Source organism: Corvus moneduloides, chromosome 3, assembly GCF_009650955.1.
Source record: "Corvus moneduloides isolate bCorMon1 chromosome 3, bCorMon1.pri, whole genome shotgun sequence".
Taxonomy (NCBI): domain Eukaryota; kingdom Metazoa; phylum Chordata; class Aves; order Passeriformes; family Corvidae; genus Corvus; species Corvus moneduloides.
In genome coordinates this window covers 96,812,005-96,833,726 of record NC_045478.1, presented here as the reverse complement: position 1 = coordinate 96,833,726, position 21,722 = coordinate 96,812,005, and the positions used below count along the sequence as shown (strand labels likewise).

Here is a 21,722-nt window from a genome sequence, read left to right as displayed (position 1 = left end):
GTCTGTGTCTGCTGCTCTTCTCCAGTAATGAACAGTTTAAAGAGTAACATTTGAAACCTCCTGGTATGGGGAACACAGGGAAGTTGGACCTCACTGATACTCCTCAAACAAGCAGGTACCTGAACATGTGCTGCTGCATCACTCTGGCAGGTGCTGGAGCAGCACAGCAGAGAATGCTTGTTACCCTTTGAAACTCTGTTTCACAGGAGATCTGTTCCTTGTCTTTCACAGGGCTTTTCCATTCTTTCTTAGGTTTTTTTGTATTTTCCTGTCCTCATACCATCCCCAGCGATTCCTTCCCTCAGCTGTGCCTTCTCCTTTCTAATTTTTTTCCTTTGATTCCTTTCACCTTTACTTTGTGATTATTTAGAGATGGGGTAGCTTGTTCTCCTCTGGGCTCTGAAAGTCTCCAGCCTTCAGAGCTTCGAGTGGAAAGCACTGCCTGGTTCTGCTGCTAGGAATGCCCTAATGTCCAAGACAACAATTAAATGCTCTGTTCTTTGAGGGCAGGTGGAGGCAGAGAGCAGTCCCTGACAGGCAGCCTGCCCTGTGATAGGAGATCACACAGCTCAGCACTGCCAGGACAGAGTTGAACACAATATAATTGCAATGGAAAGAGACATCTAGGGAGATGTTTGAAAAAGCAGCACACAATTTACCCAGTCCTGACACAGAATGGAAAAATAAAAAAAGTAGCCAATCAGAATGAGCTGCCAGGGAGAAACCATTAAGTTCTGAACATGTTCTGAACACTCAGCTCAGAAATAATTGCCCCATCTAAGGTCACAACTGGTTCTTTAGGGAACTTTTTTTGTGCTCCATCAGGATCCAATCTGTTTTATCAGATGAATTTTTTCATTAAAAATACATATGAGAGAGACACATGATAATTATAGCAAAAGGAAAAATATTTTTCAGAGTAATTGAAGCCTGCAAAAAGGAATATATTTTTCAGTATAATTTTTTTTTGCAACAGTCCACAACGATTTTCATTTCTCTGTCCTAAAATATTTCTTTTTGTCTAGTGAATTAATGTTTAAGATGCACATTTCTATAAAACATCAAGTAGGGAGTCTAGAGTGTAAATTTTCACAGAAATTTAGCTTTAAGAGCCTATACTATAATAGACTGTTGATATTGGCTGAGAAAAAAAAGAGTAATAATATTGCTTCTAGACTAAATGAAGTACCAGTCTATTTCATGCTAATCAAACCAAAGATGGACATGAGCATTCTAAATGTTACTATTCATCAATAGATAAGGTGAATACATGTATGTATGACTCCATATTAGAAGAAATTTTTAATAATATTAATTTTTAACAATCACCCTTTCCTCTCTGAATTTAAGCAGTATTTCTGTAAAGTTAACTCTTGTGTATCTAATTGCTCACAGATTTGAGATATTTGTAGCAGCAGATATGTAGGGAGTGAAATACGAAGAGCAGTGAAAATAACTCTGGGAGTTATATATCATCTAAGCTTTCCAGGGTAACCCTTGGAGTTACTCTAGAATTTTAGGGCAGTGCCCTTCCCTCTACACTCAGGCCACAGTTCAACAATGACTGCAGGTATCCTCGAAAATTAGTGTGAGCATATGTATCATAGAAACACAAGGACTGGAATTTACATCTGAAGTTCAACAAATTTTTAGGTGCTAATCTGCCCTTCAGAGTAGAACAGGAATGTATTTCACATCAGTTGAAATGCACATCCTCATACATTTCAGCTGTGGGGGTTTTTTTTTGAGTTGTAGCTATTTGAAAGCCATTTCTTCCCCCGCTGTTTATCAGTAGCTGCACATCTGGGGAAAAATGGCAGCAGAACTCCCATTTGTGTTTCCCTCTCTCCCAGCCCCATTGCCTCTGCAGAGCTGGGCTGCTCCTTAACATGGTGCTGAGCCCCAGTCATTACAGCCCACGGCCACTTTGGTGAAGAGACAGAGTTTTTCCATCTGTCTGCATGTTAGTGCCTTGAAGGGATCATCCTTGTGAATTTTGCTGTATGGATATGTGGATGCCCCTCTGAATACCTGTCAGCAGGCTCAGTGAGTTTTGCCAGTAAATACAGAGGTCCCAGTTTTGCTATTTCATCTCTGGTGACAAGCTGCACTCTCCGTTCTAAACCCTCCCCGATGCCTGTGAGACCAGCTCCCATGGGATTTCCCTGCCTCTGTTCAGTCACAAGCTCACAGCAGGGATCAATCTAGGAAGAAAACCACATGGCAGTTCGAGAATGCTTACCTTCTGATATTACATCATAATTTTTGTTGATCTTTACTGGATTTAATATTTTTGTATTTTTCTTTATTCTTATCCTTTTCAAATTAAAAAGAAATTCTCATTCCCTGCTGTGAAATAACTTGCTCAAGATTTTATTCTAAAGTGGAAATCTGTTTACACAATTCATTGAAAAAGTCACTCTTTAAAGAGCCCCACGTTTATCATTGCTCACCAAAAGAATTATTTCTTTTTAATATCCTTAGATATTAGTTGCTAGGGCCCTCCTAGCACTAAGTGTATGCTTTAGGATAAGCCAGAAGTTTCCTAACTATAAAAGCATTTTATTCATTCTTTATACTAAATCACCTTTGCTTTAAGAAAGTTTTTTGGGCTAGCTGTGATGTGGATTCTATTGTAGGCCCAACTAGAGGTCAACAGACCAAAATTACCATATTGTGTGGAACTAGATTCTTTATACAGAATCACTATTCTGGGAGTTAATAATTGAAAAAAATGGAACAGTTCATATTACAGTCTTCAGAAGTTTAATAAAAATGTAATGTATTGGCTTAATATATCTTGAATTATATAAGATATAAACATAATCTTTGAGTAAAATTAATAATATTACTGTTGAACCATTCGATGTCAAGGGGAATATATCTATTGATTAAAACTTTTCTTACCAATTCTAGGTATGCAGTGTGCCTATATTTCCTATACACACGCTCTGTCCCTAACAGAGTGCATGTGCATGCCAATGATCACACTTGTCTAGGGACAGCTAAAACACTGGTTGGTAAATGATTTTTTTTTTCCCAGCGTTTGCATTATAAGAAATGCGTGGAAATGTTTGGCTGACTGCATTATAGCAGCGGATTCTATATGCTTTCCCTTCATGGGCCAAAAAGCATATTTGCATATAGATCTGCAGTTGAATGACTCAATGCTTGTTTCCTTTCAGTGCTGAAGCAGTTAGAAACCTTCTCACGGTAAGTGCATCTCCATTGGGAATGAGTTAACTGCAACTGCTGAAATTAGAACGTGATCTTTAGCTGTTACCAGCAGACATGGCTTCCTTTTTTTGCTGATAAAATGATTTGAGAGGCATCCCTGTGGCAGCATTATGTAGGCAATTTTCGTATCCCTCACTTCATGTTCTGTCTCCAAAAGGAAAAAGCTTCCCTTGATTTGTTGAGATGCTACATAAGGATATCACAATTGCTGTGATAATTACCTGGTACCACTCATTTTTATTTATGCATGTCTCATAGCACACACAAAAAAGCTTAAAAACCAAAGTTGCATGTTGAGAAAGAAGAGAATGTGAGGCTGACAACCAGCTGCTGCAGAATGTTGAGTCTTGCCATGCTGTCAGTGGTCTGCTTCTCTTGCAGAAGAGGGGGAGAGCCATGCTAGTGCTCAAAGCCCTCCGTGCTCCTGCACATGCTGCTGGCCCTCTCTGCAGTGCAGCTTTATCCGTGGAAACCCTAACCTGTACCTTGGAACACAAACTGAACCCCTGCGAGAACCAAAGCCCGAGTTAAGAGTTGTGGGTGACCTGCCCCTGCCCCCTCTCTCTCCCACGTGCGCTGTAATCCATGCACAGTGCTTGCATTGCAGCACGCTGCCGGGAGAAAAAGGAAAGCTGGAGGAGTAAGGCTTCGGTGCCGGGGGTCTGACACATGGTGCAGAGCTGCAGATCTACATCCGAGCCAGAGCTCCAGTGTTAACTGCTCTGCTCCTTCTTCCTCCTCACGTGTGCAATTCCTACCACACAAATGTCCATGGGTACGTTTACTCTTTCTTTTCTAGCTGGCCCCAGCTGTGCAAAAAAATTTGTGCACCAAACCAAAAAACCATATTTTTGACCTCTGCTTTTCATAAAGATGAGGCACCTTGATTTGAATTGGGATCCTGGTTTTGAGCTACACCATACTTGGATCCTGGCCTAGTGTATTTTCACTTCTTTCCTGCATGGCACCATGGCCTTTAGACCCCAGTCCTGTAACCAGCTGCAAGAAGATGCCTGGCTGCACTCTTGGAGCATCAGCTGCAAGCCTGAGAATATGATGCACCAGCTCTCTAACAAAAAACCGTATCAGTCTCTAAGGATGTCATTTTCTGGTTCCTTTACTTCTGTTGTATTATATAGTTGTTATACATCTTGAAAAGTAGGGATTACAGAATATATACCTTAGAATTCTGTTTAATCTCTGCTGATAGGATTGCAAATATCTTATTGATTGGTTATATCTGAGTCCAGGTGAACTAACAGTTCTCTCCAGTCACCATGACGATACTGTGTGAGGAATTTGGGGAGAAACTGGCCTTGCTACTGTTTAGGAGCCATCCTACTTGGTTAACTCCCATTCAAAGCTGTTGTATGCTCATGAGAGAGCATAATATTTTCTGTGAGATGTTATTTTGACCTTATTTTGTGTGGGCTATTCATGAATGCTGCGCACTGTTCACACCTTATAAATCACACTTTTCTGAACCCCAGCTGAGATACTGTGATACAGAATCACAAGCAGCAGTGTAGAAACTAGATCATAATCTCTTGCCATTCATTTCCCATTGAGCAGCTTTCATGGGTCTAAAGACATTTTCTTTCAATATTTACCTTCATGAGTTTCTCCTGTGGGATCCTTTATAGTACCTACTAAATCAAAGTAACACTATTGTGATAATGCAAATGTTTGTTTTTAAAAGCAGGTTCATTCCATGGAACTAAAACAACTCATTTGAAGAATGTGAATATTTTTTTTAATTTAAGGAATCATAGCTATATGCAAGGAAAACATGTACACAAAACCCCCTCAGAGCTCTGTATAAGTTGTGCCAATGGATAGTGCTGGGAGGTTGGAAGAACCCATAGTGTTATGGGGTTTGCTTTATCAGTCCTCAGAACAAATGAAATACAATCATGCTGGTTTGGAGCTATGTATTAATCCTCTCACAGCTTAAAATGGAGTTTCAATGGCATTGCAGTAAGCTACTTGCCCTGTTTAAAGCCACATGGTAGTGGAAGGATGTTGCAGTGTTTGGAGTGCTTACTTAGGACTTGGGAAGACATGATTCAGCTCCCTGCTTCCTCACAGACTTCCCATGAAACGTCAAGCAGGTCTTTTAAGTCTGTATCTCCAAGCATTTATATACCTAACTACTCAAATCAAAATTAAGAATGTGCTTAAGCACTTGCTTGAAGATTTGGAGGCAAAGAACAGGTAACTCCTGTTCTTTGCCTGAAGAGTCAGATGAAGCCTTCTCGTTCTTCCAGAGGGCCGCTCCACATGGAGCAGGTCAGAAGCCTTACAGGGGATCTTCTTTCAGAGAAACTTCTTTACCGGTAATAAAGTCTCATGGAAATGCCACTCACAGGAGTCCAGGAGCTGTTGACTGAAACTGGATGATTTGTTAGTTTCAGAGCTGTCTCCACTGGTTAGCAGGTAAAAATTTATTAGCACACAGCTTTGGTGATGACCGCAGGGAGGCTGAGGCTAGGAACAGATGGCTGTAAATGAGCTAGTTACTGCTGCCTGAAAAGTCACACCTTTGGCTTGTGTGAAATGATCCTGCCCTGTTGTGAGCAGAAATTCAAATATGCTGCCTCTCCAGGGGGGCTTAGATACCAAAGTTTGCTTTGTAATTGCATCTTAGGTCGGAACTTGAATGGGGTTAATTCACACGACTCAGCTAAGAAACAAAGGCACATTTAGAAGGGTCACTCAGCCACGTGCAGTCTTCTCCACTGCCTTTGACAAATGTTCTCTCACATTCAGACAGTAGGTGCAGAAATAGCCAGAAAATTTTATATTTGGGAAGGGAAACACAATTTCTAAAATGAGCCTTTTTGTAAAATTTTGCTGTCTTGGGAAACCTGGGAGAGAAAGAAAACCCCAACAACTTATATGAAATACAGGGATGATAAGTGCATTAAGGATTGTGTTAAATGTACATGTTGGTGGAGAAGCTCCTGTATAAGCACTTGACTCTTCCAAAAACCTTGTTTGCTTTGCTAGACCTTCCAGACCCAATTCAGCAAAGCCCTTCAACCCATTCCTGACTCCCACTGAGCACAGTCCATCAGCTAGAGTACATCACCTAGTCCCCAACGCACCCTGTATGTCTGAAGTTAAACTGGATTGCCATGCAGTTCTTTTAACCTGTTTCCTTATGGTTCTTGACAAATTTTTAGTTTCCTGCAGTTGGCCATTTCAGAAGGTTTTCCTTCAGAAGCTGTCTTTTGTGTTTGCACAGAGGATTTGATGTAGCTGAACCCCATCCTCTTTATCAAATGTTTTAACTGAAAGTCTTAGGGCTTAGCTTTTTGTTAGCTTGCTGCTTAGCTTTTTCCTAAATCCACATGCCCAGTGGGAATGTGTCATCTTGTAATATTTGGCCGTCTTCTATTGTGGGAGTTAAAACCAATTTGGTATTGAACAAGAAGAGATTTTTCTATAAATAAGCATCTTTGTGTGGGGGAAGCCAATTTCTCTGTCAAAGACTTGGGAAACATACAAAGCAACAATAAAAATGTGAACTTGTCAGACCAACATACTTAAGTATCAAAGGAAAGATAGAGACACCATTAATTATACAATTGTTACCTATACCAAGGCTAGAGTAACATCAGCTTAGGTAGACTAAAATTAGTCCAATCTCACCATTCCTATGCCTAAACCATGGAGGTTTATCACATTAGATCTTAGATATTAATGATTGTGATCCCCAAATACTGTACAGTGTCTGTGTTCAGAGATATTTTCCACTTCTTATGATTTCTGTGCTCTGTGAGCAATAGTAGCTCATAGAAGCTGGACACAGAGTTAAGAATTGTTTCATCTGAAGGCAGAGAAATACACAGCAATAATGTACATGTAGGCAGATAAACTGTGTAAGTCCTGTGGTAAACACACTGTTGCTAAAGTTAAATAGCAAAAAAGATTATAGAACTGTACCGGGATGAATATGTTCGAAAATATGGTGTCAGTGATCCTCACAGTCTTAAAATTCACACAGAACTGCCCCCTAAATTTAATTTATAAGTTGTCCTCTATCAGTCTTCATTTCAAATAATAGATAGAGGATCTAATTCTGAATTAGTCCATATTTCAGTGTATGTATTTAATCATTCATTCTTAATACTTTCCCTGATAATATGGGGTTTTTTTAAACTCATGACCCTCTGGCATAAATGTAGGTAAGGCTGTGGAAAAACAAGTGTTAGTTGGTCTCTTTTGGTGAAAATGCTTGCATAAGTAACTACATAGGCATTTTAAATATAAAATACCAAAGAGAACATATTGACTGTGACTGTGAAAGTCAATCACAGAGATAACTAACAGTTCTTGTCAAACATCTCAGGAGACTTGACTGGCTGTTTTTGTAACTTGTGCTATGAGTAGAGGCTAAAACATTTACTTGACAAAATACTATTCAAGTCTTGTTCTTGTGGAGAAAGCACAGATCCAAACTAAAATTCTGAGGTTGCCTCTTGCTTGATGTGAGACACCAGACAAGTAATTTAATTCAACCTTTCTGTGGCTCCACATCTTGTCTGTAAGCTTGAATAATATTTCTGTACACCTACTCTTTAGGATGCTGTGCAGTTTTTAATTAATCAGTCCAACAAGCACTATGAGATACTGATGTGAAAAGTGCTGGACATAAATGTGGAGTGCAGGATGAGTGGCAGAAAATGGAACTTGAATAGACCTTTGGTCACATGAATATTTAAAAAAAACAAATTAAAAAATCTTCAACCCTTGACATGAAAATGACCTTAGAAATTAGCATCAAATCATTCTGTGGCAAAGCTTTCCTCTGCCACACTACAGGTTTCTAATCCATATTCTGCACTGGAGTTTCTCTGTGTAGAGAAATGCTGATTATGCAAGAGATTGATGGTGTGAAGTGGAGCCCCAGAGGATGGGCTTTTGAGGGAACTTTTGTTCTCCAACTGTTTCTGGTAAGACTGAATAATTTTTATATTTCAGCCCTTGCTTAATAGCAAATATCCAGGATGCCAAGAACCTCCTCCAAATATACTCTATTGGTACATATGTTATTCCAGGAAAAGCGTATGCATAATTGATAAAAAGGAAGCATATTGACAATCAAAGAGCCTTACTCTTTTGAGTAATATTATAAGCTGTAATACTGTAAAGCACAGCATTCCAGCCAAAAACTTCAGATGAAGCCTACCCTGAAATAATCAAGCAAGGTAAGAAAAGAAGGACAGAAAAATACTAATAAAAATGAAGAAGTATAATATATAATTTTTCCCCCTATGAAAAATATAATAGGGAGCTTTCTCTTATCTTGGACTTAAATAAGGATATTTAGTTAACATAATATTTTTGAAAGTTTTCAATGCAGTATTTAATGTTGCTGGGGAGATGGCACTTAATGCTTGTAGCCCAAGGCCAGAAGCAGAAGTTGTATGTTCTTTGTCATCTTAGAGTCTGGGATAATGCTGGAATTGTGAATTCATATGCAAGGTGTTTGAGGAGTAGTTGAAAGCAACATTGTGTTCCACTGTTAGCCAGCTCTGATGCACCTCCTCTTCAATTTCTTGCTTGTCTCAGGAAAAATTATATGCTGCCATGTGGGTAATTTTTTCATCTCATGGCAGGTGATGTTTAATCAATGAATGGCCATACAGAATGGCCATCCTGCTGCAGAATAATAGATGGTTTTGAAAATTCCGCTTGGTAGAGGATAGAGTTGCGTAGAGTAGGAATTCATCCTCACCCTGCTGATATAGTTAAGAAGAATAAAGGAGTTGCTTTGAAATCTGCTGGTGTTTGTGCCTGTAAGCTGTGGAAGGCTTTCTGGCTCCTTGGATTCCCAGAGTGCCGGTGTATTGACACATCTCCAGTGATCCTGTATGTTCCTTCCCAGGGATGAGAGGTTAAGCAACCCTTTATTGGATAAAGCAGATTTCCTGCCTTGCAGCCTCTGCAGTGTAAGGTAACTAAGGAGAGGCTAATGAATTTCAGATAAAGTGCAGAGCAGCTGTCCTGTAGCTCAGGTTACAAGTCTGTTGAAGCCTGAGCTATTGTTTTATTTTAAGGAGTATGAATAATTTACTTTTTTACCCATTCCATCGAACTTCCTTTGCTAGGACTTAGTAGTTCTACTCCACTCTACAAAGTTGGATACTGGTGAAATGCCATGAATTCAAAGACAGGCTTTTCTCCCTTCCTGGAGGGAAGGACTGTCTGAGGAACATGGCTCTGTGCATGGCTCTGCCATCATCACTGCTGTGTGTGAGGTGTTGTTCCTGCTGAGCTTACAAAGCTCCACCCAAAACACAGGGCAAGTCCATGTTGAGTCTGTGGTGTCCATCATTCCTGCCAAGTAGATAAAGGTTTTTTTTAACTCTTCCTATCCCTGGTATGGCCTCTGTGCTGCTGGTTTCTGTGAGAAGTCAGCTTTGCACCAAAACTGATGTGTAACCTTTGCTGTCTCAGCAGTAGGTAACCTTAGCTCCTTGGTGGTAAATACCAAGCTCGCAGATGAGCTGTGAGGATAATCTCACTACTGATTGTTGGGATTTAGATTTATTCTGCATGTGATGACCAGTGTATGACAGCATCTCTTTATAATGTTTCTTAGGGGTTAAAAGTTTTTTCAGTTCCAGCATTCAACTGAAAAACGAATAGTGGTGCTGAGAGTAGGACTTTATGTTTCTTTAATTCCTTCTCTCCCAAACCACTTTAGAATATTAATGAAATATTTTCAGGGGAAATGAAAAGATGGAAAAATCTATTGAATTAGTTAATTATTCCAAAAGCTGTGACAGTTGTTTGCAGTTAAACTGGATAGAAATAATTTCAGTAGTAGATAGACCTGTTGTTCCAGGCACTCTAGAAATGCACATAATGAGATGGTTTCTGCTCCAAGGTGGTTTTGATCTGAGTAGATTTTAAATCAGCAGTAGGTAGAAAGAGACAGAGGTGGCTTATGCCATACAATAGGCCAGGCTTGACACAGTCATAGAAGTCTGTGCTTTAAACACTTGACCTGTTTTTTTCCTCCCAATAAAGAAAATGCTTTAACCCCATTATTAGTGCCCTTCTCTATATGCATAGTACCTATAAGCTGTTGCTTTGAAACACAAAACATCAGAGAAGCTCTTAAGGTGATGCAGTACTTGAAAAAATATGTTATCTTAAGATTCTTAGGAAGATCTGACACTGTAATTTTAACTCGTGTGTCTAAAAATTATTGTTCATTGAGAACAGTCTTGTTCCATAAATATTGATAAAAAATTGGAAGATAAACACTAGCAAAGGAAAACATTTCCTTGCTAGGAGGAGAAGAATGAGATAAGCTCTTAAAACATTTAAATAATGTTGGCGTGTCTACAGCAGCACTTCTTTAATCTTATAAAGGTTATATCACTCTATCTGCCATCTGCATGGGTTTTATAAAGCAGCTATGTGGCTCATGGCAACAGCTTTCCAGTAGTCCCATGCTTATTAAAGTCTTCCATTCTGTTTTCATAAATTAACATTTCCTAAGGCCCTTGTTTTAAAAGGTGTATCAGTGTCAACCCACTTCTGCCTTCCAAAACTATTTTTGTTTCTGTCATGTTGAGGTTAGATTAAAATTTTAATGCAATATGGGAAAGATTTATCCTGAAAGCGTTGAGGGGAAAAACAGTCTAAAGCAGCAAGCCAAGCAGTTAAATAAAATACTTCTCATTTCCACACAGGTAGAAAGGTAGGAAGTGCTGTGAGTCCTTCAGTCAGTAGCATATCAGGTTTCTAAGGATCTGTGCCTACAGCTTCATCCCAGTTAAATTCTCTTTGAGCAAGCAGCTCTTCACATATTTTGGCCTTTCATTATGTTTAAAAGCCTGTTGAAATGAATAAAAAGCCTATCAGCTTTCTAGAGATGGTATCCCCTCCTGTAATTTAATCCACTGATCAGTTCAAATGTACCTCTGGATAAAGGAAGCCCTCAGAGAAATAAGTGATTATTTCATCTAATAACTGCCAAGGAGTTATGGTTATTCTTTTAAGTAGTTGGTTTTTTTCTAACAATTTGCACTGAGAATTTACATTGCACAAAATTTATATTGCCCTGGGGCAGCAGCAACTTCACAAACATTTCTCTAAAATACTTTTTTGCCTATTTTTTAGCCTTGTTTTCTCCCTGAATGGCTCTATGGTTAGACTGATTGCAAGTTTCACACAAAATTTGTGCCAGAACACAAAATTCTGCCAGTGTTGGCAGTGTTTATGCATCTAGCACATTTATGTTGCCGTTTACACTTGGCAAGTCATAGCAGAATACTTCACCCCAATGGAGAGATTATGTGGAATTTCAACTATGATTGTGCAGGAAATCAGTTTACTTATGCTTGCTGCCGACCTGGGGGTGTTCCTTGTGCTACCAGCACCAGTTCTTTCATATAAGGATGTTGCTCAAATGGCACCAGTCTAAGAAGGACTCAGGCAAAAATATCAAAGTAATTTAGGGAGAGTGTGGAAAACAAAACTGTGTCCTGCAGCTTCAAACTCTGTAGCCAGGTTTGTATTAGGTCATAACGTATTTTTAGTGGAAACAGAGCACCAAAAGCAATTCTGGACCTTGGTATTTAAGAGTTGTGGGCATCTCACAAGTGCATGTGTGTTGGGGACAATTCCTCTCCCCAGGAAAATTTTTCTTTCAAAACAAGGTTTGTCATCTGCTTAAATATCAGCAGGCTTTTGCATGCAATTAATTTCTTTCACTGTAGAAACTTCTTCCATAATTTGTATTTATTTAATACTGCTTCTTAAGTACTGTTGGTACAGCTGATAAGACCAAAGTCAGTGTAGTCATCACAACTCTGAGTCCAATACTGAGGAGACAAGACTGATGCACAACAGTTTATATACAGCACAGTAACACACAGATACACTCGATATCAACACACCTAAAGCAGGCAGTGCCTTCCAGTCCTACTAGAAAAGGCTTGAAAATACATTCTTGACTAACACCAATTGGAGGCCATCTCTCTTTATTCTATTAAAGTTTAAAAACTGATGCTGTTTTAGTGTGTGGCACAATTAGAGAAGGGAACTTTGAGCCAGCTTTTACAAATGTGAAACTTCGCTACCAGTTATCCTGTTCCTGAGAAATCTGGACATAATAGATTATATAGGATTGTGCTTCACTTCAGCAGATTGTGAGTTACATGGAACACACTTGGATCCTGAGAAAGGGTTGGTTAATTATAATGACTCACCTGATTAAATTTAGGCAGGGTATAAATGTCCTCTAGAGCCTAACCATTATTTCTACCCAGGAGGTCCCAGCCTGTGTATGAAACTTGCACTGAAACAATAGGTCTTCATCAAGACCTTTAGTAAGACTTATGGACATTTCCATATTTCCCTGACTAGGTGGCAAGGGTCTTGTGTACCTTTATCTGCAGTTACAATTGAAGTGTCATGCAGATATAAGGAATCTGTATTATTCCTATGTTACACCAGTGCATCATATTTGACTTGAAAATGAGCACAGCGGGCTTTATATACTGATTCCCTACTAAAAATTTAGTTCATTCTCGTATCTTTGGTCACAGGAAGGGTAGAAGTACAAAGCAAAGGCTTTAAAATACTTTTGAATTTGCATTTCAAGTCTGTAATGCATCATACTTCAAGCACCAGTACAAAAGTCAAAGAAAAAAAAAACCCAGGGGAAATGGCAATTAATCTGCCCTAACAACTGCAAAGGATGTTACCAACGATACAGATATTAAAGCAATTTATTGCCATTGCCACATAAAAGCTTTATGTAATTAAAACATATGGCTGGTATTAAGTGAAAGAGGGACAGGAAATTGAGCATTAAAGTTGACTCTGCCCTTAGTTCAGTGTATCTTTTGGGGGAGGGGAAGTGCTCTGAGTGAAGGGTGATGACAACTTTATCTTTGAATATCCTGCCTTTTGTCAGCTATTATTGCAACCTGCATGTTTAAGTGTTAAAAAGACTCTGAAGAATTATGAAACCTGATGAATGCCTCTCAAAAAGCTAGGCTGTATTTAGATGCTAAATTCTTCAGTGTAAGGAATCCAGTCAATTCACATTCTGTATTTTTTTCAGTAAAAAGAACAGTTTTGGCTTTTGGAGAAATGATTGTTTAAATATAACGTTTAATGTAGTCAGTGGAAATTTCCATTCTTCCAGGTTTATTTCTGAAGGGCTGTATCCCAGAAAGCTAATTTCTGGAAGCATTTTCACAATCCTGTTTAAACAGAAGTGCTGGATTGCCTTTTCAGGGTGCATACCAGATTAGTTTTTTCTGACAGAGTATATAGAGCTACTTTCATTTATACTCAGTGAGGAGCTGACTCTGTTTGTGGCTTGCTTGATATAATAATGTGATGACCTTTTTGTTCTGCCTTTCTTTGTGCTGGTTTTGAACCAGTGTTTAATGGGAATAACCATATCTTTTACTTTACAGTCCATACAAAATAATCATTAATTGTAATCTCAAATACTTTACTGTCCTTACATGTAGTGTCAGTTGCAAATTACTTTCATAAGCAGGAACCTCTTGGCAGTTTATAAAGTTGCCTTATTGAAAATTCAGAAGGATGAACAATTATCTGATATTATTTGAACTTTGGACTTCTCAGATGGTTAATGACCACATTCCTTCTGTAAATAAATACAAAGTTTTGCAAACCAATATATCAAAAAGGATCCAGTTCTGTAAGGTTTTGCTGAGATGATCCCCATTAGTAATCAGCGTGGGTAATAGCTGTCGTCTATTCACATGAATTTATGAAACCCGGCTGTCTCATTTTTTAGAAAGACACAGTTCTGCCAGTCTGAGATTACATTTCTGTGGTCTTACTGTTCTGGAAGGTATGCAATATCTTTGCAATCAATTGAATATCTTCTTTGGCCTAATTTAAGATGACCATGTAAAGTGAATACTCAAACAGTAAGTTTTTTTTCTCAGTGGGACTGTGTGAAAAACTGAAATGAAACTTTCTGGTGATTCCTTTCCTTTTCTTGTGTTGTGCTTATTGCTGAATGTGCTAAACCCTAATTTGGTATTCCAGGCCATGAAGACATCCTTCTTTCAAAAGGAAATACATCTCTGCACCTTTAAAATATATTAACCAAAATAGATGTATTTTTCAGGCTCCCTTTAACCTCTAATAGCAGAGTACATTCTTCTCCTTTTTGCCTGTTTTTTTTTTTCCTTATGTTCTCTTCTGTGGCCCAGTTAGTTAACATGGAAGCTTACATCTCTGGGGAACACTCAATCTGTAACTACCTAGTAACAAACTAGTGTTTGAAACTTAATATGCAAATTGTTATTTTAGAATTCAATATAATTTATTTACAGCTGATCATGTATTTTCAATGTCACGTGCCACCATTTTTCAGTTTCAGAGGTAACAGCCCACTTAGATGAAAGGGAAAAACCACTCCTTGAGTTACCATCTCAGAACCTTGATGCAGGTAGGCACCTCATCACCCTGTAGTTTGTAGGTCACATATTCAAGTCTGAATTAGAAAGCCTGGTCTCAATAAGTATTAGAGGCCCCAGTTTGCTTTAATTCATTTCCATAAGATCAAATCCCTGTAATCTATAAAACTAACTAAATGAAGGCTGGAATTCTTGAGTAAATTTGGAAAATAGGTCATTTTCCAGTAGCATCTAATATTCAGGTCTCTGCCAATGAAGATGATTCTTGGCATACTCCGTGAGTACCTATTCTGTGTTTTCTGATGCCATACCCTGGACACCCTCAGCATTGTGGTTATTGATTTATAACAGTAGAGACAGAGCAGTTGAAACATAGCAAGGATTTATGCTTCAAAATTAACAATTAATTAACTAAAAATTAATTAGATGTTTAAGATTACAATACAAACAACATGGCCACCTGTAGTTACTATATTTGATTTGTCATCTGAAAGTCAAAAATGAAGGTGAATTCACTGTACCTGAATGGCACTAGTAAAAAACCCCAGAGCTCTGGGTCATGAGTTACCTGTGGAAGTGGTACAGTGCAAATAACAACAATTGCTCCCATTTTTACAGAGGTAGCTCATTCATTGGGTGCCAACAGGGTCCTTTCTTCTGTGGTCCTTCACTCCGGTATCAGTATCACATGAGGACTCACTACCCGGGCATTCTGGCCCAAGATTTCATGTAATTAAATATTATTGTTCAAGTATTGTCTAACACCAATTCACTTTTCAATGAATCATTATCAGACAACTGTGAATCATCAGTTGATGGACAGGGCTGACTCTTGCTGACTGCAAGTCTCTTTTCCATGAACTAGCCTTCCTGCTCTGGTAAGAGTATTTGTTATGTTTGTTATTGGCTCTTGAGCAGTCTTCTGTTAGAGACTGAGATTTATCTCTTCTGTTGTCTTTCTTTTCCTTCCCTCCTTTCCTCCTTCCCTCCTTACAGAAAAATCCGTAAGAAGTTCACCAGATCACAGCTGAAAAGAGCTTCCAGAACACCTTGTTCTCCGATCATTGCAAAGACAAAGTCTCTCATGAACAATAGGCAGGCCCGAACAGAGCCAGGATCCATCATACACTGAAGATATAACAGCATCAGCACCATAATAATGTCAAAATCATGTTTAATTGTGAATGCAGACATAACAGGACTTCCCACATCTTTGAGACAGAAACATTGTGTGGACATATTGTGGCTGGGTTCTGTGTTCTGGGCAGGATCCAACAGCAGCCCTTGTTTTCCCTCATCTCTGCAAGGGCTACTTCTGGTTCACTGTGCAGGCCTATCCTGGATTCCCTCCATTCCCAGTCATCAGTGTGGCTGGTCAGGGAGGGACTGTTTGCACTGGTCCCACAGAAGGAGCATGGATGCAGAGTCCACCCATCACATTTATCTATCCCTTCTGGTGGCTCAACAAAAATATGCACCTTTCAAAACTATTGCAGTGTCTTTAAAGCGGGATTTAGCCTTGAGGGGTTGCATTTTCAAAAACAACTGCAAACTTTGTTCATATTTTTCAGTATTGGCTTGAGTCACCTTGGATTTGATTTTCTAAGCTGAATGTCCACAAGGACTAGGTATTGTTCAACAGTTCTTGAAACTTACACTGAATTAGGAAATGCCCATAATTAGTGGCCAATTTTGAAAATGTTGGCCATATTAGCTTTGGTTAAAATCCGGGAAAGTATTATGTGTGACAGTGAATATCCAGCTGGACTAGTTGCATGTGTAGGAACTGGTCTCATTGTCTCTATATTTGAAAGCATCTGCCTATTTCTTTGGGTATTTTTTGCATTTCTTGAAGCCTATTCTGAATAGTGAAAACCAGCAGAACACCATTCCCAGAAAACATGAAGAAATAGATTATTTCCTATTAGTAATGTCTCTCCACAAAATAATTTCTACATTTTTATATGTCTGGATAAAAAGATGTCTTGCAGAATGCTTTGAAGTTCATAAATGTAAGGCTACAGGTGGCTACTTACCATGGAGAGATGATGTGCCTTTTGAAACTACTTGTAGGAAACTGTCAGTCTCCCTGAAGGGAATGGCAACAGAGGCAGGTCTTTTTTTCTACTCAGGTACTTACAGGTGAACAATCTCTGCCCTACTTTGAAATCCAGAGAAAACCAGTGTGTAGCACTGCTGTGTGAACCTAGGTGGGATATGTCAATTGTCTGAGGCAAGTTGTCCTTCAATAGGTTTGGATTCCATATGGCTTTTAAAGATGTGGTCAGACACTGAACATGTCATAGCAAACTGAGATGAGCTTCAAGACTTCTTTTTTTCTCTCTCTCTTTACCAGGTAGCTCTAACAGCATGGTACAGATGTGGGGTTTTCATCCAGTTGGGGACAAGCACCCAGCTTTGTGGTTAGAAAGACAAAGATGTAAGTGACATCTCATACTTCTGGGTGATTCCCCCAAAATTATTTTCCCCCATGCATTTTATTGTTTCAGTCTGAAGGAACATCTGTGATCTCAGCCTAAAACTAGCTATACTCTCCTTGTAAAATTTTGAGCTCCTAAGACAGTGACCCAGATGCTTCTTCAAAGAAGAAAGCACCCTGACCTCTTGAAGGGACTTGCTGACGATTTCCATAATGATGCATCCAGGTCTTGTCCACTGTCCTTCACCAGCAAGAAAAGGGTGGGTATGAAGGAGAGGTTGATGACATGAGGTGCTTGTTCCTAGTGCCCTGAACACTTTTGTGAATGTCACTGATTCGGACTCAGTTGGAGAAGACCTGGGATTCATCTGCCTACAGTACTTTCCAGTAGCCACTGAAATGTGCAGCCCTAGAAGTCTCTTCTAGGCACAGGATCTGCTTTTTCCTCTAAACAGGAGGGCTTTTTATCAGATAACTGAGTGGAGACAACCTACTCTTATTAGTAAGAATTGCCTTTATTAACTGCAACATATGGAAACACCTTCTGTATAATAGCTTCCTCACCCATTAGAATAAAGAAAACATGATTATTAAGCAACCTGTTTGACTGAAAGTATGAAAAACATGAACATAACAAGCTTTGTCTCCCTCAGACATCAGTGAAATCGCACACAGCAGACTCATTTTCCAAGTGTTGTTAGCTGTAAGGTGGTAGATTTTTTTACCCTGCCTTATTAAGCCTGTACTCAAATGATTTCTTTTAGCCAGTGTGCTCCAGTGTCTAGACAGTATTTTGTAAAATCTCTGTGTGTTTCTGCTTTTGACAAAAGTATTTGTATCCGTAATAGTCTGGTGTGAAGTCATTTTTACTTCTTTCCCTCTGAGGAGAGAGAGACTGGTACCACAGCTCCCTGTCAGCAGCCAGCTGCCTGATACCATTATCTTTTGCATCAAATAGCCAAGGTAAGGAAGAATCCTTTGCAGCTTCAAGTTGAGGTGCTTCCTCTGGATACACTGGAAATAATGTTCCACCTCTGCCCAGCAGAGCCATTTCCCAGGTTGGAACAGCCCAGCCTTGGGGTGGGTAAGGCATGGAGGAGTCTGATTGCTGGAATAACTTCTGCTCTGTCCTTCAACTGTTCCGCATGCAGCTGCACTGAGACTTCCTCCCTCCTACACTGCACCCAGTGCACAGAGAAACTGCACACCATGCACTGCACCTTAGTTTTTACCCACTCTCTCTTCACCTAACTTTTCCTGCAAGATGTTCTCTGGAGATGGATGCATGATTGACCTGTGAATTTCGACTGAGAGCGTTGATGGAAGATTCACTGAAGACGTGTTCCTCCTGCTGTGTTTGGGCATAACAATTTAAATTTTTGTAGAAATTGTGAAACTCCTTATCAAAATATCATGCAATTCCATGCTTTCTGTTGAGTTGAAATATTTTTCACTGGCTGTGAGCAAAGACGACACATTCCTGTGTAAACTGAAACAGTATATCCACAACAAATCAGAGCTCTGTACGTTTTTATCAATCTTTCCAAGTCACTTATTTTAAAACCAGCTAACATATATCAGTCTTCAGCAGTGACACTGAGTATAAACATGAACCTTGTAAGCAAGGACAAGAAGTTTGGTACTTATCATGATATGAGCAAGAGAATCTAGGCAGCATCAGCTCTGCATTGACAATATGATTTATTTTTCTGCTAGCTAAATAAGAAATCCTTCTAAAAATTTGCCTCTCCTCTTAAAAATATGGGGCTAGAAAACCATGCAAAATGCACAATCTCTTTGTGTCCAGAGGCCTCATATAGAAAGTAGGAAGATTGTTTTACTGTTTAAAATGTCTGTGTTGCCATTTTTGACTATATAGCTTCCCTGCTCTCTTGAAATACTGTGTATACTGTTTTTAGATTATTTTTAAAGGCCCCTACCTAGTGATGGAAGTTTTGATTCTGTAGGATGGAAAAAGTTTTTGAAGTACTTGAGATTGCCTGAAATGTGTTGGTGATATGAAAACATCTTTAAAACCAGAGTTTTGATTAAAGGCAAATCTAGCCTTCATTTCTGCAGTCCAAACCTTGCAGGATGTTACGAAAAACTGGGAATTGGAACTGAAATGTAGAACAAACAAGGAGTAGAAATGGCAAAATGGAGCCTGCACTTACAGAATGTGCACTTTTTTAGTAATCTAAAGTAAGATTTATTTTTTTTTAATAAATATAATTTCAACAGAGATACTTTCCTAATTATGAAGGCTTAAATAAAATGGAATGGCTGCACAGTAGTTTCTGATATAGTCACAGCATAACATGCCACAGTCTTTTGCAGAGAACAAGTATAATCCTTCAGAAATACTTTATTACTGGATACAGTGTCTTTATGTATATGTACTGCTATGGTAATGGAATTGTTAGAATCCTTTGGAAATTTCAGCAAAATAATATTCATTTTTCATTTTCTTTTGAAGCTTCTTTATATAAACCTGTGTCTTCATAAGCCAGAGGGGTTGTCAAGAGATCTGAGTTTATATAACTGCATAGTGGAATTTTTTTTGAGTAAATCAGGACTTTTTTATTCAAATGTTGCATGTTGAGGGAGGAAACCTAATTTTGGAATACATGGGTTTTGGATAAGAGTTTTGAGGTTGTACTATATAGTGATCAACAAATTTGCAAAATATGCTCCTGTTGCTCATAAAGATTTAACAGATGGTATTGAAATGCAGTATAGATTGAATAAAAAAAAAGGAAAAATTAAAGAGTTGTCTTTTAAAATTTCTGTTGTTTAGACTAAAAGTGAATTTCTCAATGGAATGGTAAAACTGGGATGCTCAGTGTTTGAGAACATGGAGCACCTTAGAATGAAATGGTACTATTTGATTTGCATTAAAGTGTCTTTGTGTACAAACTCTGTGGCTCTTGGCACTTTTTGCAGGAAACTAAATTTCTACATTGGTACTGTTATCCTGTTTTACAGTAGGCTATTGAACAGTCAAAAGACTGAAGATTGGTGAACTACGTGGGAGTTTAAAATACAAGTACATAATAAGGGGATGAGGAGAGAAGACTCAGAAGCTGGGAAAAGTGAGACATGAGGTATTGGTCTTTTCACTGGAACACCAGAAGGCTGGTTAGGGTTGAATGGAAATCGGGCAAGAGGACTCATAATCCACAAAAACAATGCTAGAAGCTACAGAGCATTGCAGCTCCAGTGAACTGGCCCTTCTAAACATCTCAGGTTGGTATTAATGTCAAAAACTTTGTATCTTCTTTTGGTAGCACCTGGAACTGCTGGCTTCTATGTAAATATGGAACATTATCTGAATCCTCTTTACTGACATCTAAGCTAATTTCTGCAAACTAATCTGATGGTTTTTTCAGAGGAGACACACATAAAGGTCTTCTGAACAGAAGTAAGGACTGCTGCTCCACTGGTTTGTTCAAGGCAACTGTTCCCATCTCCTAACTCCCCAGTCTGTCTTGGGGAATGCAGGATGCTTGGTTCACAGGCTAAATATTGTTTCAAATATTTGTTTTAGAGTGGATGATCTTTCTCTCCTCCCCTTCCCTCCACCTCCTCCCCCAAAGACACCTGTGCAGATCCAAGTAGAAAAACTCAAGTTCTTCTGTGGTGTTTGGATTTGATGGGAAAGATGAGTTACATTTACTAGTCCTTCTGGGTGTGTTGCACTGGTATCAGAGGAGAAAATCTCTGGAAGCTGTCCTTTGCTGGCAGAACTGAGGAACTGGGCATCTCTTTAACCAGGCTTGGACAGGCTTTCAAGGAATCTCAGTAAGGAGGAGGTCCAAGATACTCATCGATTTCAAAGTATGGCTGTGAAGCCTTTCCTGTGTCTAGTTGAAATAGGTACTTAAGGGATCACTTTAGTCTCTCAATTCTTTGGTTCACTGTAAAGGTATAAATCACACATACAAAGCCTTAGCAATGAAAGGACATAAAATGTTTTTCTTTCCCTTGCACTAGCAGTCAGAAATAAATAAATGAATAAATATTTTAAAAAGCCTCCACAATAAAAAACAAACAAACCAACAGAAAAGCCCCCAAAAAACCAACAGCCAACCAAAAAAAAAAAAAAAATCCATGGCTTTTCCATCTGCTTGAAAGCAGAAGTTATTGGAGAGGGCATTTTGGTAAGCTCTGAGTTTTGTTTTGGTCCTTGGTATATGCAGAACTTTCAAAAACCACTGTAAAGATAGATAGCTTTTCTGTGAGGCTGGTCTGACATCATGACACTTTTCCATGAAGTCAGATGCATTATGGCTGCTTTATAGAACAAGCAAGTAGTTGATGCATGAATGTTACCAAATTAGCATAAAAATCCTACGTGCGCTTTAGGGCCCTGTTATATGACAGCTTTAGGGCCCTGTTATATGACAGCCACTTGTTACCACTGTGGCAAGACCAAAGGTTCTTCAAATATACATTATCTGTGTACACATTAAATTGTGCTCCTTATAAGCTAAGCAGAGGGATCTTTATGGAAATGAAAACTCTTTATTACTCATTTAAATGATGATGAAACCTAGATGCCAGGCCAAAGGACTGTCTGGGGCCAATAATACTTAAGATACACACTCAAA

At 38.9% G+C, this 21,722-nt stretch overlaps 1 protein-coding gene across 2 annotated transcripts in view; it reads left to right on the top strand.

The window, feature by feature from the left end:
- The window catches only part of MTA3 (metastasis associated 1 family member 3), a 136,720-nt gene extending 116,691 nt beyond the window's left edge, over positions 1-20,029 (top strand). The window contains exons 19-20 of one of the 2 annotated variants that reach the window (XM_032102861.1): positions 3,186-3,213; positions 15,669-15,773. In XM_032102861.1, the coding sequence (XP_031958752.1) occupies positions 3,186-3,213; positions 15,669-15,680 (40 nt within the window). In that variant the 3' untranslated portion in view covers positions 15,681-15,773. Of the gene's footprint in view, positions 1-3,185; positions 3,214-15,668 lie in introns of both variants that reach the window. The other variant, XM_032102860.1, reaches the window with a different exon arrangement.
- Positions 20,030-21,722: the final 1,693 nt, after the last annotated feature.